General features: G+C 58.6%; 1 protein-coding gene across 1 annotated transcript in view; it reads right to left on the bottom strand.

Moving 5' to 3' along the window:
- GRIK4 (glutamate ionotropic receptor kainate type subunit 4) overlaps positions 1 to 17,308 on the bottom strand; it is a 331,785-nt gene that overhangs the window by 124,713 nt on the left and 189,764 nt on the right. The window contains exon 7 of the mRNA XM_036276444.1: positions 7,073 to 7,234. Coding sequence (XP_036132337.1) covers positions 7,073 to 7,234 — 162 coding nt within the window. The remainder of the gene's footprint in view (positions 1 to 7,072; positions 7,235 to 17,308) is intronic.

The following is a 17,308-nucleotide window of genomic DNA, read 5'->3' as shown; positions in this document are numbered from 1 at the left end:
GGTACGCCGCTGCTCGAGCATGTGGGTGCTTGTGCCTACCCTCCCAGGACAACACGAGCTATGTCTCTGGATGTGGTCACCTTCCCCACAGCAGACAGGAGCCTGCTGGGCCACGTCTGGGCCACGTCTGGGCACAGGGACAGAGGGTGGGGAGAGGCTTCTCTTTTGCCCTGGGCTTCGTCAGCACCCAGTCTGCACGGACCTGACTGACTGTCCTCAATAAACTCCTCCATTAAAAGCCACTTGAAACTTCTGCTGGAACAGCACTTACAAAGGCGGGGCAGCAGGGCCGCGGGGCCGCGGAAGGGTGCCCGTGCTCCCCCTCTTCCCCCTCATAGCAGCCCCATTTCATCCAGATGCCCCCCCCCCAGCAGCCTTGTGCTTCAGGGGCGGCTGACTGAATCCGCTCCCCAGGGAGCCACCCCACTCTCCACCACGTGCGATTCGGTGCCCAGCACGTGGCCCTCTGACTAGTGGAACGTGGACAGGGGCTGGAAGGAGGGAGGCTTCTCAGAGAGCGTCTGTCTCCGGAAGAGGTGGCCCTTCCTGCTCTGGACGTCCCATGTCCGCACACGGAGCCTGCGCCCGAGCAGCCGCCGGGGTCCCAGCCCGAGGACAAAGTGGACCCGAGGGGACGCGGTGCAGATACAGGCACCGCGGTTTCCAGGCAAGCACCCCGGACTGCGCTGTGACCTGAAATGGCACCTCCTCGTCCTGCGTGAGGTGGGTTAATCCAGGACTCTGTCACGGAACACCAAAAGCAAACTCACTGGGGACCCCTGTCCTCCTGGGGGCCGCTCTCAATGCCCCTTCTTCCCACAGGCTGCGTGCTGGTCCAGAGAGACCCTGTCACCGCAGACGCAGACGCAGCACATGGTGCCGCCTGCCTCCTCCCCCGGGCCCCGTGCTGCTGCCCCGCCCCATCTGGACACGGCGCTTGGCTGATGCACTCTTCTTAGCAAGTGGTCCAGGGGCTGGAGATCAGTGTGTGCCGGTCTCCAGTCTGTTTGTCATCTCAAATGTCAGGGCCTTCAAGATCGTCAGAGTGCTTCTGGTCATCACAACTCCAGCTGGAGAGCTGGTGGAGGGAACGTCCTCTGGTGATCCGTCTCCTGCCACCTGTGTGTCGCCTTCGCGAGGTGACCGGTGACACAGTGACCCGGTGACCTGTCTCCTCTCATCTTTGTGTCGCCTTCGCGAGGTGACCGGTGACACGGTGACCTGTCTCCTCCCATCTGTGTGTCGCCTTCGCGAGGTGACCGGTGACACGGTGACCTGTCCCCAGTGTGCTCTGGCTTCATAGGTGCTCTCTGCAGTTCAGCCTGTCTGATCTGCATGGAAACTCCTGAGCCCCAGACATCTCCTCCCAGCCCGGTCTCCTCAGAGTCCCCCAGTGTCTCTGAGACCTTGCCTCCATCCTGAGCTCCGGGAGCTCATCTCCCCAAAGTCGCCCAGTTCTCCCTGCGGGGTGTCGGAGCCTGTCACCCCATCTCACCTGCTTTCCTTGCCCCTAGATCTCCATCCCGAGGTCTCTCTGCTCCCAAAGTGCTCTCCCTCTGATACTACTGACTCAGTTCTGAAAGGAGGGACTGCAGCTGGGTAAGGCGGCGGCTGAAAGCAGCAACTCCGCCTGTCCTCCTGCCCCGCCCGCCTCCCCCAGTCTCCACCTGTCCTCCTGCCCCGCCCGCCTCCCGCCAGTCTCCACCTGTCCTCCTGACCCGCCCGCCTCCCCCAGTCTCCACCTGTCCTCCTGCACCACCCGCCTCCCCCAGTCTCCACCTGTCCTCCTGCCCCGCCCGCCTCCCCCCAGTCTCCACCTGTCCTCCTGCCCCGCCCGCCTCCCCCAGTCTCCACCTGTCCTCCTGCCCCGTCCGCCTCCCCCCAGTCTCCACCTGTCCTCCTGCCCCGCCCACCTCCCCCAGTCTCCGCCTGTCCTCCTGCCCCGCCCGCCTCCCCCAGTCTCCACCTGTCCTCCTGCCTCGCCCGCCTCCCCCAGTCTCCACCTGTCTTCCTGCCCCGCCCGCCTCCCCCAGTCTCCACCTGTCTTCCTGCCCCGCCCGCCTCCCCCAGTCTCCACCTGTCCTCCTGCCCCGCCCGCCTCCCACCAGTCTCCACCTGTCCTCCTGCCCCGCCCGCCTCCCACCAGTCTCCAGCCTCCCTGCCCCGCCTGCCTCCCGCCAGTCTCCTCCAGCATCCCTGCCCTGCCCTGTCTCTCCGTGGCCTCCCCCAATCTGTCCGTCTGGGTGCCTGTTTGTGGTCTCCTCTCTCCTCCTGTCCCTGTCTCCTTCCAGTCAACCCCAGTGCCTAGTCCTCGTGTGAAATCCTTTCTCTTGGCACCAAAACATGTCTTGAAAAGAAAACTTTGATTCTCTTGCTTTTATATTTTCATTTGGTTCTTCGTTGTTATGTTCTTTTGAGCTGTTTATAAATTGTTTAGGGGAATGAAAGACTGTATAAATTAGGATAGTCGGTCTGACTCAGAGAATTGTGGCTGTTTCTTCCCGCTTCTCTGAAATAGAAACAAAAATATCTTCCAAACATATGTCCCCATCTGCCTGGACTCCCAGAGTCCTCTTGGATGCCCTCTGTCTCTGAACTTTGACAGCTTGGATTCTGTCCCCAATATAGTGCCAGGACAGGAACCATTACAACCCATGGAACAGTCCTTACAATCCGGGTTAGTCAGTGAAATACGCATTCACTTACACACATCTGTTTTAGCATAAATTCTAATTACTTAATCTAACCATCTGTAATTTAGATGATTTTCCACGATTCTCGTCCTCTGCATCATGAGTAACAGGCGTGGCGCGGGACCGATCTGACGCCCACCTCCGCCCCTGCTGGGTCTCAGGCGAGAGGACGGCCTGGGTGGACGGCCCGGCGGACGGCCCTGAGCCTGCTCTCCGGTGACTCCTCAGCTCTCCCTGTCCCTGCCTCCAGAGCTGGGCACCCTTCCCTCACGCTCCCCAGGGAACGCTGTCGGGGCGAGACGGGAGGGTGAGGGGGCAGGGAGCCTCCCACACAAGTCGGGAGGAAAAGAAATAGGAGAGAAAATGCCAGAGGAAGAGGGACCATCAGGGGTAGGGGAGAAAAAGAGCAGGAGACAGAGAGGAGGCTGCGGACAGAGGAAGATGGACAGGAGAGCCGGAGGAGAGGACAGGAGGACAGAGAGAAGGGGAGAGGGGGGCAGAGGGGAAGCAAGTGGCTCCCACGGAGAGGAGCCGGCCTGGCCCGGCTGGTTGAGACGCGGAGACAGGTCAGGCTACGCTCTCCTGGAACCCACTGCTCCCTGCCTCCAGCTCCCAGGAAGGACAGGGCTGTGGGGCCGGAGCTGCAGCCGGACGGACGGGACGGGGGCGGCACCCCTTTCTGGAAGGCTGCTGCTCGGGCGAGAGCCTGGAGAAAGGCGCGTTGCTGGGCGAGGCTGTGAGCCTGGGCCTGGGCGGCCCCTCTGCGCCCTCCCCTCCCTCCTCGAAGGCCACGGGACCCGCGGCGAGGCTCTGAGAGGCAGGTGCGGGCTGTGGCCCAGGGGACCCGAGCACCCGCCCCCAGAGAGCCGCAGTTGGCTCTGCTGTGCCTCGGTTTCCCCACTTGTGACTGGGATGCCGCGGAAGGAGAAGAGGTCAGGTGGGCGTTTCAGGGGCAGTGCTGCAGTGCTCAGCTCTGTGCCCGGGGAGGCCCATGGGCGAGCACCTGTCTCCTGAGCTAGCAGGACCGCGGGCCCACTCCACGGCAGGAACACCGAAGGCGCTCGGCGGCGAGCACGCCGCGTGAAGCAGAGCGGACTGGGAGCCAGGGCTGGCTGCCCTCCGTGCCCAGCCTAGGGCTAAGGCTCTCCTCTCCGGCCCTTCCTGCCTGCACCCCAGCACAGAGGGAGTCCGGAGAACACACCCTCTCCCAAACGCCCCCGAACGTTCTCAGGGAGCATATGATGCTAAGGTCTCGGGAGGTCCGAGACGGGGCTAGGAAGGAGGAATGAGGTCAGAGTCCCGTCTTGCACGCTGCCGGCTCAGGGAAAGAGCCCCACACGGTGCAGTCGTCTGGCCGCGTCGTGCCCTGCACAGCGCCCCCAGGAAATGACATCGGTGCGGGCTTTGCTTTGCTCTTCTAGAAAGCCTCCCCGTCTCTCCGGGCAGAACTGAGGGTCTCCCTCTGCTTCCACAGGAGCAGCACCCCTCTCGGGACCACTGCCCTGCGGTGGGGAGGAGCCTGCTCTCCGCGCTGGGGACCCCAGAGGACAGTGCCTTTGGATCCTTATTGTGACGGGTCACGTAGGGGCCCCCACACTCACCAGCTCTGTCGTCAGGCCTTTGCAACTTGACTATTTTCCCCTGAAAGAGTGGAGTCTGCCCTGGTCGGTTGCTCGGCAGTTAGAGCATTGGCCCATGGACCCAAGGGCCACGGGTTCCATTCCTGGTCAAGGGCACACACCTGGGTTGCAGGTTCAAGTCCTGGTCCTGGTTGGGGTCATGTGGGAGGCACCCAATCGATGTGTCTTTCTCACATCGATGCTTCTCTCTCTGTCCCTCCCTTCCAATCTCTATAAAAACAGAAGCAACGGAGGGCTATCCTCAGGTGAGGATTAAGACAAAGTAAAAGGGTGGACTACACTTCCTCAATCCCTGACTTGGAGTTTGTGTATGTGGTTTTCTTTGGCCAAAAAAGAAGGTGCAAGTCACCATGTGCCCGATCTGGGAGCCCAGGACTGAGAGGCCCCATGTACTCGCACCGGCTCTGCCACCGTCGGCACCACCACGAGATGTGGCAGGGCAGCCCGCTCGGCCAGCGCAGGGGTGCGGGGATGAGGCAGAGCTGCCCGGCAGGCCCAGCCTGTTCAGCCAGCCAAGCCCCACTGCAGCCCAGCTGAGCAGGGGAGAGGGGCTCCCCCGGCTGACCCTCAGATGCATGAGCTACACGCATGCTTGCTGTGTGCTACTGAGGCTCTGGGGGTTGTGTTCAGACAGCATTTCTGCTGCAAACCCAGTTGATGGATTTGCTGACGCTATGCCAGTGGCTGGCAAACAGAATGTCAAATGAACACAGAGTGCATCACTGTACTCTGAAGATAGAATCATGTCCAATTTTTCTTCATAATAACCCTCAGCTCAAAATTACAGATACAAGTCTGAGGTCCAGAGGGCTACACAGCTACGTAAGATCACACAGCAAGAGCATGACAAGGCTGGTGTGTGAGTGCAGGTCCTGCTGCCAAGGCCAGCCCGTTTCAGCAGACCCGGCCTGTCCAGGGCCAGCCCACACCTGGCCAGGCACCGCCCCGCCCGATCAGGGCTCCTGGTCTGCCTCCCAGTGCCCCCGTGAGCACCAGAGAGGGCTGGGACCTCGGGGAGGAGCCAGACAGGTAAGCGGAGCAGGGACGTTCGCGGCACTGGGCCGGGGCTGGAGGCGGAATGCCCGAGCTGGAGAGGAGGCAGTGACCTTATTTCCTGCGCAAGGTTGTGATGGGGGCCTTCCCAGTCCCTTAGCGCCTGGTGAGAACCCTGGAGCGACTGCAGGGCAGGCGGGGAGCAGGGCGTGCATCCTGCCAGGAGAGGGGACCGTGCTCGAGGATGTCCCTCCTGGCCCTCAAGCCCTAATGAGGGTGGGTCCTTACCTCCTTCAGGTCAGAAGTGCCTCGGGTGAGGACCTAGAACATCACATGGGTACCGGCACGGGCGGGGGCTCTCAGCTGGCTGCCCACGGTGTGCAGTGACAGGAGCATCAGTCCTCAGGGCGGCCACGTGGGTTCTCACCCCACGACTCAGCTCTCACCCCTCCTCTTCCTGCCTTCTGCTCAGAGCCCCTGGGTTTTGCGAGAGCTTTGACCCCTGAGCTACTTGCTAAGACGTCCACCAGGCTACACAGTAAAAAGGCAGAGTGCGGTGGCCGGTCACTCTGTCCTTCAGCCGGCCCATCGCCACCTGGCCAAGGACCAGTTAGGGCCCCAATGCCAATGTCCAGAGTGCTCCTTGCCTCCGGACGTGTCTTATCAAGGACAGGGCACTTCCTCCGCCCAGCAGAGCCCCACCCAGGAAGGTGCCGGCTCCTGTCGCCTCCTGAGCACAACTCCTGCCTCTAACCACTGTTCCATCTGCCTCCCTCACTCCATCACGCTCTTGGCAGATGCTCACGAGCTACTTTCCTTTCGCCAGTGTACTGGGGCCGAGGATGACGGTCTGAGAGAAGGCGAAATGGCGTCGTGGTTACGACGAGCTGGACACTGTAGGGCCAGGCTCTGACCCCCTTCCTCTGCGCATCGGCTCAGTGACCCTGGCTGCTTGCGTGACCTTTCTGGCCTCAGTGCATCACGCTCCAGGGGAGACACTGACAGCAGGGCCTTGGAGCGCTGCCGTGAACACCACCCGCTGCCCTGTGGGGCCTGGGGGCTTAGCTGTGACATGGTGAGGACAGGCCCCAGGAAGCCATGCAGCTCCCGTCCCTTGAAAACCTGCGTTTTGCAAATGGGCACAAGCAAACACTGCACCGTCTCACAAAGCGAGGACATCAACCCGACAGAGAAAGGCGGGGGGCCCTCTGCTTCCACCACACACAGGAGGGAAGGGCGTCGAGGAGGAGGAGCGTGGCGGGGGCACAGAGTGGCTTCTCTGGGTGAGCTCCCCTTCGGGCGCGGTCCAAGTGTGCAGGGCTCTGGGCCGGAGCGAGCATCTGCGGCTCACGTCACCCTGCAGAAGGCGGGGCGCACCCTTGCGCCCGCCCCCTTCCCAGCCTGGGCTCGGGTTCCCTGTCTGAAAGACGAGGTCGCCAATCAGCCAAAGGCCTTTCCAAGGATAATAAGCTTGGATCCTGAACTTGGACAGTTCTCCAAAATGACAGTGTCCGAGTGTGGCCCAGGAGACCGGCAGAGGTCACTCACTGACCACGGCGCCCCGCGCAGCTCCGTCTCCTCCACAGAGCGTGCTGCTCACACTCACAGCAGAAGCACTTCCCGGACACACTGCCCAGCGGGCCTGGCGAGGGCTGGACGCCTGGGGCATCTGTGTCCTGGCGGCCGGCCCACAGAGGGGGGCGTGTGCAGGCGAAGGGACCCCGGAGGGCTCTGTGGGGTACTCACCGCAGGCCCCGGGAAGGGCACGTGGTCACAGTTCTCCTGCCAAGACTGGCTGAGGCTCCGGGCAAACTCGTGGAAGAAAGCGTGGGACTGATTGAAGATGGAAAAGCCCAGGATGTTGACACGGTCGTCCACGAGGCCGTCCATTCTCTGCAGTGAGAACTCCTGGAAAGACCCAGGTCAGAAACAGACCGAGTTAGGAGGGAAGACAGGGGCTAGGCTCCGCGGCACACATCTGGTGTCTCACTCTAGTCTGGACATGACTGTCAGCTGCTCTGCTGGGCACCGAGGGTCCCGGGGTAACTAAGAGCTGTTCTCCTGAGAGCGCAGTCAGTGCTGGGGGAAGGGAGGGAGAAAAACACACAAGAGAGTCATCTCCAGAAAGGCAGGTGTGATGAAGAGAGAGAGAAAGCTCATGTGCCTGGTGCAGGAGACATGTCCACGGAGTGACCATTGAGCTGTCTCACAGATGCGAAGGCATTTTCTGGACAAAAATAAGGTGATGGGTGAAATCTGGAGTGTCGCCATGGATACCAAGGCACGGGAGTGGGCAGGGGGCTCTCTAGCTAGCTGCCCACAGTGCGAATGACAGAGCATCAGTTCTCAGAGTGTGGTCCACAGAACCCCTGCCGTCAGGCTCCCGGCACCTTTAGAGAAAGTCACGGCTCCTGCCGAACACGGGCTGGAGCTGCGGCTCGGGCTGCAGCCGGGACTCGCATTCCCAGCAGGCCCCAAGTGGTGCCCACCAAAGGCTGGGGTTGACTGGGCTGGCACACAGGACGTGTGGGGTGGGGATGGGAAGAAATAAAGTGGGGAGGGTGGCACGGCTGAGCACAGGGCCCAAATGCCAGTCTGGGGCCTCGTCCTGTGTGTGCTGGGGCCTCCGGACTGTCCGTGGAGGAGGAACAAGACCAATTTGCTGTCAAAGAATCTCCACCTGAGGTCTGAAGAGAGGTTCATTTATTATTGGCATTTTCATTCGTTTGCACATGGGTGCCAGACATGGCCAGCCATGTGCCGGGCACAGACAGTGTGAGCAAGAGACAGGCCCTACTTGCGGAGCGGGGGGCACCCGTGTGCCGGGCACAGACAGTGTGAGCGAGAGACGGGCCCTACTTGCGGAGCGGGGGGCACCCGTGTGCCGGGCACGGACAGTGTGAGCGAGAGACGGGCCCTGCTTGCGGAGCTGGGGGCACCCGTGTGCCGGGCACGGACAGTGTGAGCGAGAGACGGGCCCTGCTTGCGGAGCGGGGGGCACCCGTGTGCCGGGCACGGACAGTGTGAGCGAGAGACGGGCCCTGCTTGCGGAGCTGGGGGCACCCGTGTGCCGGGCACAGACAGTGTGAGCGAGAGACGGGCCCTGCTTGCGGAGCGGGGGGGCACCCGTGTGCCGGGCACGGACAGTGTGAGTGAGAGACGGGCCCTGCTTGCGGAGCAGGGGGGCTCTGTAAGAGACCGAATGTACTCGGGTGAACGCCTGTGACCGCAGACCTGCGCTGGGTGAGGGGCTGCTACTCCAGGTGTCATCAGAGACACCAATGGGGCAGTGGGATCAAGGAGGTGCTTCCAGAAGCCGTGGTCCCCATCCAATCACAGGACCCCGCCAGGTTTCGGCTCAGCAAGAGAAATCTGTGTCCCCCTGAAGCCCGTCCCTGGCACAGGGAGAGGAAGAGCCCTCCTCCGTGGGCCTGAGCTCCGAGCCCGGCCCTCCGCGGTCCCCGTGGGCCTGTCCAGGGATCCCGGCAGGCAGGTGTGGGCTATTCAGCTCACTGACCCTGCTCTCAGAATGACGCCTTCAAACGCGGCTCAGGTCAGCTGGGAGCACTGAGTCCCCTTCCTCCCGCGTTCCTTTCCGGTGCCTCACACAGAGCTCCGTACCCACAGGGCACGTGGCAGTACGGGCCCAGCACTAACCATTGCCACTCGGCCTGACAGGACAGATGGCAGGTGCCCTGGGCAGTAAGCGATGGGCAGACACATGGCTTTCCCTCGGGTGGTCTCTTTTCTTAAGACTTAGCTCCTCCAGGCCCTGGCCCGTCGTCTGCTCCCTCCTCACACGACCGCCAGCCACTGCCCAGACCCAGGCTGCAGCCGGAGCCCCCACGCAGGGCCCAGCCTCATCAGCTGCGGTCTGCAGCTGGAAGTTAGCCTCCTGTGGAGACCCCGACCCCGACACTGAAGTCAGAGGACGACCTGTGGTGTCTGGACCCTGCCCCTTCCTGTGAGGGCAGGGACGTGCCCGAGGACACGGCAGGTGCCCTGGGCTGTGTCCTGTGCCTGACGGGGCAGCTGCTTGTGCTGCGGGGGCTGGTCAGCGCCCAGAGGCAGATGGCTGATGGGAAGAGACGCCTCTGGCAGGGGAGAGGCGGGGGAGCGCGGCCAGGCTGCTGTCGGCAACGAGGGCTACTGGCCGTGGCGGTGTGGGGAGCTAGACAGGCCCCTCCCTGCCTTCCTGTCCACCTGAGCTCATCTCCTCTCCTCCATCCTCTCCCCACATGACGGCCTGTGGAAGGCCCACTTCAATGGGACCTGATGTGCGTGGTGTGTCAGACCCACCGTGGCAGCTGGGTGCAGGGGATGAGGACTTGGGTGTGCACCCAGGTCCCACACCATGCCGGGTGCATGCCCCTGAAGAAGCTCTGTGACCTCCCCAGGCTCAGGCCCCATTTGTACAGTGAGAAGAATAACGCGCGTGACCTCGGAGGCTGTTTCCGGAAACATGTAAGACACATGCCAGTGCCCGGCGCCCACAAAGTGCTCAGCTCACCAGCCACGGACGGCCGTGGGGTCTCGGGCACCTCCTCCACCCACCTGTCCTGGAGCTCTGAGCCAGGAGGGCTTCCTTCAAATGCATGTCCCGGGCAGAGTGAGGAGGTGCCAGTCGCGGGCCCTTCCAGAGCTTGGCCAGTCTGTCTTCTCGCCTTTTAATTCCTACCTGCTTTCCAAAGGCCCCGGACATGGAAAACCCAGCATCTCCCTTGATAATTCGTGCGACTATAACTCACGGGAGAACTTGTAAGAACTTGTCAAGAACAAGAAAGGGGGCCACGGGTTTTCCTGTCACGGTTTCCCAGGACACTCGGGGACCCCACTCCGCGTCCTCAGGCAGGAAGTGCTCCAAGTCTGAACCTAGACTCTGGGTGAGGCTGAGCGCCGGCTTCTACCCCAACATGGGAAGCGGCTGACCCTGCCAGTGCTGCCCAATAACACTCTTCTAAGCCACTGTTTCTCAAAGTGTGTTCCTCGGGACACTAGCTTTCCTGGGAACTGTTAACAGAAATTTCATCAAATTACAGTTTCGTGTTCAAATACAGTTAGAAAAACATCGCATGAGACACCTGCTTCTTTGTGATTCACAGAGCAGGTCAGCAGGCTAGAGCTTGGCCTCTGGCTAATTCCGCTTCTCCCAGAACCTTCCAAGCATTTTGGCCACGGACTCTCCCCCAAACCTGTGACTGTCCCGCCGTCTGTTACGTGGAACACGCTTCGGGAAATGCTACTCTGAACTTAGTGAAACGTGCATTATGATGGAGTGATGGAGACATTTTGCTGCGAGGGACTGTTCATAAAATTAACGCACTGCAGGACTGGGGGGACCGCAGGCCGTGGGGGCCCCGCTGCCGCCACAAGCTGGTCACTCAGGCCCCCGCCGGGCTGACTGCCGCCCTCACTGAGACGCCAGGATGAAGCAGGTTCCATGAGGACCTTGGTCCCTTCTCCTGAATGTGCTGGGGAGGGACACCCTAGCGGGCTCCCCGGCCCGTGGAAGTGGGTCCCATAGCCGCACCCCCAGAGGACAGAGACGGAGAGCAGAGCAAGCGGCTGTCTGGTAAGGCTGAGGGATGGGGTGGAGGCCGAGACCACGTTATTCCGAGCTGCGTGGCTTTGAGGCAGCCGTGTGTGCTCATCCCATCTTTGCGCGTGAGGCCTTTCTCTGCAAAGGCCTGTGTCCCTGGACAGCAGGGATGTGTCCGCCTCGAACTTGAGCCCTCGTACCTGGCGCAGCGCCGGCCACAGGGAGCTTCCGACGGGGGACTGCTGCTCAGGATGTCTCCACGCCCGAGTCCTCTCAGTGACCCACTCTGACCACGGGCCACGCGGTCGCAGCCCTGGAGCAGGTGTCGGAACGTGAACAGTTGACCACGCGTGGCCTGTGCTCTGGCCGCTGCAGCACTGTACCTGTGGGACAGGTCCCTGGCAGCCGGTTTCCTCGTCACGGGCTCTTAGCTGCTTGTCAAGTGAAGGAGGTTTTGCTCAGTCAGTCACCATACGATGTTCGCTCCCAGAAGTGGCTACTGTGTCTAGGTAGAAGGCTTGTGTTGAAGTTCCAGATCTCACAACCATAAATAATGACACCAAAGTAATAATGACAATAATAGCTGCTGGAATACACTGAGCGCCCGCAGGACTGAGCCTTCGCCCACAGACGCCCCGCAGGGAGCCACCCCGTCCGCGGCGGGAGGAGCCGACGCAGGAGCCGAGGGTGCTCTCCCCGGTGAGGCATCTCTTGCCCTCAGCTCACAGCCGGGCCTACGATGCCGCAGCACTGGCCCGTGGCCCTCGGTGCCCAGGCACGGGGTCGGGCACAAGGAGCTCGCTGTCATTGCAGAGGGCCTGGCACAACTGAGTGAAAACTGAATTCAGAACACACAGCTCACCTCTCGGACCAGTGAGAGGATTTGTCGCTACAACACGAACACGGGGCGTGCAGGGGAGAAAAGGGATCACCAGGCACCCACTGAACTGATGAGGAGGGTGCTGAGCACAGAGGGGCTGGAGCTTGGTGGGCTCCAGACGGAGCGAGCGAGCCATGACCTGGAGAACCCAGGGGCTGAGGTCTGCCCCGCACCATGTCTGTTCAGCAGAGCCCAGAGCAGGAGTCTGAGCAAACAGCAGGCGCAGCAGGGGAGACACGAGAGATGGCAGGGTGACAAGGTGTGCACCCAGCCTGCCGGAGGGGGAGCAGCCATGCAGCCGGAGGACCTGGCCAGCTTGCGTTCCGGAGCCTCAGCCGCGCTCCTGAGCCCTAGGCTGCCGCCCTCCGCAGAGCTGCTGGCCGCAGACTCTGCTCCTCTGGGTCCCCTGGAGAGTCAGCGGGACCAAGAGCTGGCCTTCTGTTTCAATTAAATAATTAGGTTAATAATTCTGCTAGAGAAAGTGGGTATGGGTTTGGAGTTATAACATTTTACATTGGATACTGTCCTAGATTTTCCTCCCTGAAATCCCATATTCCCAGAAACCAATCTTTGTTTTAAGATTTTGTTCCTCTCTCTATTTTTATTGTTTTTAATTAGACACATTTCCTGTTAAAAAATGGGGGAAATAAACCTCCCACGTTGCCAAGGGCTTCAAAGAGCCTGGAAGGAGAAGGAGGAGGAGCCTGCTGAGTGGCGCACCGGCAGTGGTAAAGGAGCCAGAGCAGGGCCAGGCACACTGTCAGGCAGCGCAGGGGCGGAGGCCTGTGCAGCGCGGACGCCACAGATGCTCTCCCCCAGCTGGGCACAGGCACCTACAGCCCACCCCCCGCTCTACCACCTCTGGCATCCCTCCGGACTCTGCCCCCAGGACCCGATCTGTCTGTCTTACCCTGAGGACCCTCCACTCAGAACAGTCCTTACTCCAACAGGAATGGCTCAGCCTCTGGCTTCTCGGCTGCTTTCACCCAAAGCTGAGCCTTTGACCCCTCTGCTGTGCTCTTAACCCTGGTCACTCACCGCTCAGGTGGACTGGCCAGCAGCCGAGATCGCCCAGACCACAGGTCACTTACTGAGCATCAGGCTATTACGAGCATAGCCACACGAGCGGCTCCCATCGATGTGGGGGCAGAGCCATGGGTGCTGTCCCTTATCACCTTGGTCTTCAAAGGTGTTTGGAATACACACGACAGGTTCTACCCAAATTCCCGTTTGGGCCTAGGAGTTAAGTGTCTGGTCTAAAAGACAGAGGTGGGATTAATTCCAGCACCTGACATATGAGATCAGTGCTTACTGTTCCATTGCTCCCTGCAGTGTGCTCGGGACAGGGCCAGGTCACCAGGACTCACTATTCACAGAGATACATGCATCCTACCCTGAGCTCCGTAATGCTCACAACTTTCAAAGTTCTCGCCACAGGGATCCGGAGAACACCACAAGATTCCAATTTCTTAACCATTATTATGAAGCAGCAAGGATGGAAGATATCTTTAGGACCATATCACTCCTAAACATGAACCTCTTGTTGTTCCTCCCCAATCTGAGACGCTTCCATAGTCATCTACTTGTGAATGGGACCATTATCCGCCTGTGAAAGAAGCTAGAATTTGTAGGCACTCTCCATTTCTTCCATCCTCACACTCCCCATGTAGGTCACGCATGCAAGTATGCACTCCTCCACTCCTCCATCCTCACACTCCCCATCTAGGTCATGCATGTATGCACTCCTCCACTCCTCCATCCTCACACTCCCCATCTAGGTCATGCATGTATGCACTCCTCCACTCCTCCATCCTCACACTCCCCATCTAGGTCATGCATGTATGCACTCCTCCACTCCTCCATCCTCACACTCCCCATCTAGGTCATACATGTATGCACTCATCCACTCCTCCATCCTCACACTCCCCATCTAGGTCATGCATGTATGCACTCATCCTCTCCTCCATCCTCACACTCCCCATCTAGGTCATGCATGTATGCACTCATCCACTCCTCCATCCTCACACTCCCCATCTAGGTCATGCATGTATGCACTCATCCTCTCCTCCATCCTCACACTCCCCATCTAGGTCATGCATGTATGCACTCATCCACTCCTCCATCCTCACGCTCCCCATCTAGGTCATGCATGTATGCACTCATCCTCTCCTCCATCCTCACACTCCCCATCTAGGTCATTCATGTATGCACTCATCCACTCCTCCATCCTCACACTCCCCATTTAGGTCATGCATGTATGCACTCCTCCACTCCTCCATCCTCACACTCCCCATCTAGGTCATGCATGTATGCACTCATCCACTCCTCCATCCTCACACTCCCCATCTAGGTCATGCATGTATGCACTCATCCTCTCCTCCATCCTCACACTCCCCATTTAGGTCATGCATGTATGCACTCCTCCACTCCTCCATCCTCACACTCCCCATCTAGGTCATGCATGTATGCACTCCTCCACTCCTCCATCCTCACACTCCCCATCTAGGTCATGCATGTATGCACTCATCCACTCCTCCATCCTCACACTCCCCATCTAGGTCATGCATGTATGCACTCATCCTCTCCTCCATCCTCACACTCCCCATTTAGGTCATGCATGTATGCACTCATCCACTCCTCCATCCTCACGCTCCCCATCTAGGTCATGCATGTATGCACTCATCCTCTCCTCCATCCTCACACTCCCCATCTAGGTCATTCATTTATGCACTCATCCACTCCTCCATCCTCACACTCCCCATTTAGGTCATGCATGTATGCACTCATCCACTCCTCCATCCTCACGCTCCCCATCTAGGTCATGCATGTATGCACTCATCCACTCCTCCATCCTCACACTCCCCATCTAGGTCATGCATGTATGCACTCATCCACTCCTCCATCCTCACACTCCCCATCTAGGTCATGCATGTATGCACTCATCCACTCCTCCATCCTCACACTCCCCATCTAGGTCATGCATGTATGCACTCATCCACTCCTCCATCCTCACGCTCCCCATCTAGGTCATGCATGTATGCACTCATCCTCTCCTCCATCCTCACGCTCCCCATCTAGGTCATGCATGTATGCACTCATCCACTCCTCCATCCTCACGCTCCCCATCTAGGTCATGCATGTATGCACTCCTCCACGCCTCCATCCTCACGCTCCCCATCTAGGTCATGCATGTATGCACTCCTCCACGCCTCCATCCTCACGCTCCCCATCTAGGTCATGCATGTATGCACTCATCCACTCCTCCATCCTCACGCTCCCCATCTAAGTCATGCATGTATGCACTCATCCACTCCCTCCATCCTCACACTCCCCACCTAGGTAATGCATGTATGCACTCATCCTCTCCTCCATCCTCACACTCCCCACCTAGGTCATGCATGTATGCACTCATCCTCTCCTCCATCCTCACACTCCCCATCTAGGTCATGCATGTATGCACTCATCCACTCCTCCATCCTCACACTCCCCACCTAGGTAATGCATGTATGCACTCATCCTCTCCTCCATCCTCACACTCCCCATCTAGGTCATGCATGTATGCACTCATCCTCTCCTCCATCCTCACACTCCCCATCTAGGTCATGCATGTATGCACTCATCCACTCCTCCATCCTCACACTCCCCATCTAGGTCATGCATGTATGCACTCATCCACTCCTCCATCCTCACACTCCCCATCTAGGTCATGCATGTATGCACTCATCCTCTCCTCCATCCTCACACTCCCCATCTAGGTCATGCATGTATGCACTTATCCTCTGCTCCATCCTCACGCTCCCCATCTAGGTCATGCATGTATGCCCTCCTCCACTCCTGCATCCTCACACTCCCCATCTAGGTCACACATGTATGTATGCACTCATCCTCTCCACCATCCTCACACTCCCCATCTAGGTAATGAATGTATGCACTCATCCACTCCTCCATCCTCACACTCCCCATCTAGGTCATGCATGTATGCACTCATCCACTTCTCCATCCTGACACTGCCCATCTAGGTCATGCATGTATGCACTCATCCTCTGCTCCATCCTCACACTCCCCATCTAGGTCATGCATGTATGCACTCATCCACTTCTCCATCCTGACACTCCCCATCTAGGTCATGCATGTATGCACTCATCCACTCCTCCATCCTGACACTCCCCATCTAGGTCATGCATGTATGCACTCATCCACTTCTCCATCCTGACACTGCCCATCTAGGTCATGCATGTATGCACTCATCCTCTGCTCCATCCTCACACTCCCCATCTAGGTCATGCATGTATACAGTCATTCACTCCCTCTATCCTCACAGTCCTCATCTCAGTCAATCATCCATGTACTCATCCCCTCTTACTAGAGAGCATTTCACTTCTTTCACATCTCTAACTCTGTTTCCTACTCTCTAACCCCACAACCTGTACCTCAATTCAGCTCTTCACCAGCTTGTTCCTGGACTATGAACTAATTCCTTTCCCCTTCTCCATTCTGACATTTCTCCAGGTTCCTATTCTATGCTTTTGCTGGAGGTATTTTCCTGTGCTATACATTTGATCATGATTGCTTTTCTACCTCCCAAAGCTCCTTGCTACACACAAGACAAAAGCACACTCATCGGCTAAAAACAGACATATTTCTATGCTATGATTCCTGTTTACCATTCCGGTCGTTCTTTACCTTGACCTTCTGCAGTAAGTAAGCCCGGCAGAACCGACTGCTTACTCCACGGGGCTGTCACTGTACTTCACAATATACCTATCACCACATAGAGCTTTTCATCGCATGAGTTTGTTAAAGCTACGGCCCTAATGCTACTGAAGAGAAACACAGTTAAGTTACCAGCATCTACCCTGGTGAACAGCGTACAGCAAAAAGTCAAACTACGTCCTGGCTGCGTATCTAAGTTGGTTAGAGTGTTGCCCAATATGCCAAGGTTGCAGGATCTACCCCCTGTCAGGGCACATATATGAAGCAACCAATGAATGCATCAATAAGTGCAGCAACAAATCCATGTCTCTCTCTCTTTCTCTCTCAAAAAAAAGTCAACACTGTCGACGGAATAAATTTAGGAAGGGAGCAACCTTTCGGGCTGTCCGTCATTTCACCACATGTACAGCCTGTTGAGCTCTCAACTTTGCAAGGCTCTTCTTCACGGTTACCCCACTGACTTTTCCCGGGGACCTAGGCATGGCAGAGGCCAGTGCCCAGAACAGTGTCTCCTGAGTGCCCTCTTAGCCTTTCTCATGAACGTGCTGGAGCCACCAGGGGTCCGGAATTTCCTGGCAACCCTCACGTCCTCTCCCTTCTCCAGGCACCTGTCTGTATACCTGCGGCCTCAGAGCTGTGCTCCCTGCAGGCCGGCGGATGTGTAACACGTCGCTGAGGAGAGCAGCAGCTGGGAAGCTGATTCAGACCTGTCAGTGGATTCCATTGACGGGAGATTTGGTCTTAAACCTCCCACTTCTAGCTCCCCCAAATTCCTCTCCCCACCTGCTTCCTATCTGTGGGGATAACCATGATCTGCAAATCCTATCCATTCCTCCAGGAACTCTGTCCC

The sequence above is a fragment of the Molossus molossus genome, unplaced genomic scaffold, assembly GCF_014108415.1.
Source record: "Molossus molossus isolate mMolMol1 unplaced genomic scaffold, mMolMol1.p scaffold_m16_p_22, whole genome shotgun sequence".
Taxonomy (NCBI): domain Eukaryota; kingdom Metazoa; phylum Chordata; class Mammalia; order Chiroptera; family Molossidae; genus Molossus; species Molossus molossus.
This window is presented reverse-complemented; position numbering and strand designations above follow the sequence as displayed.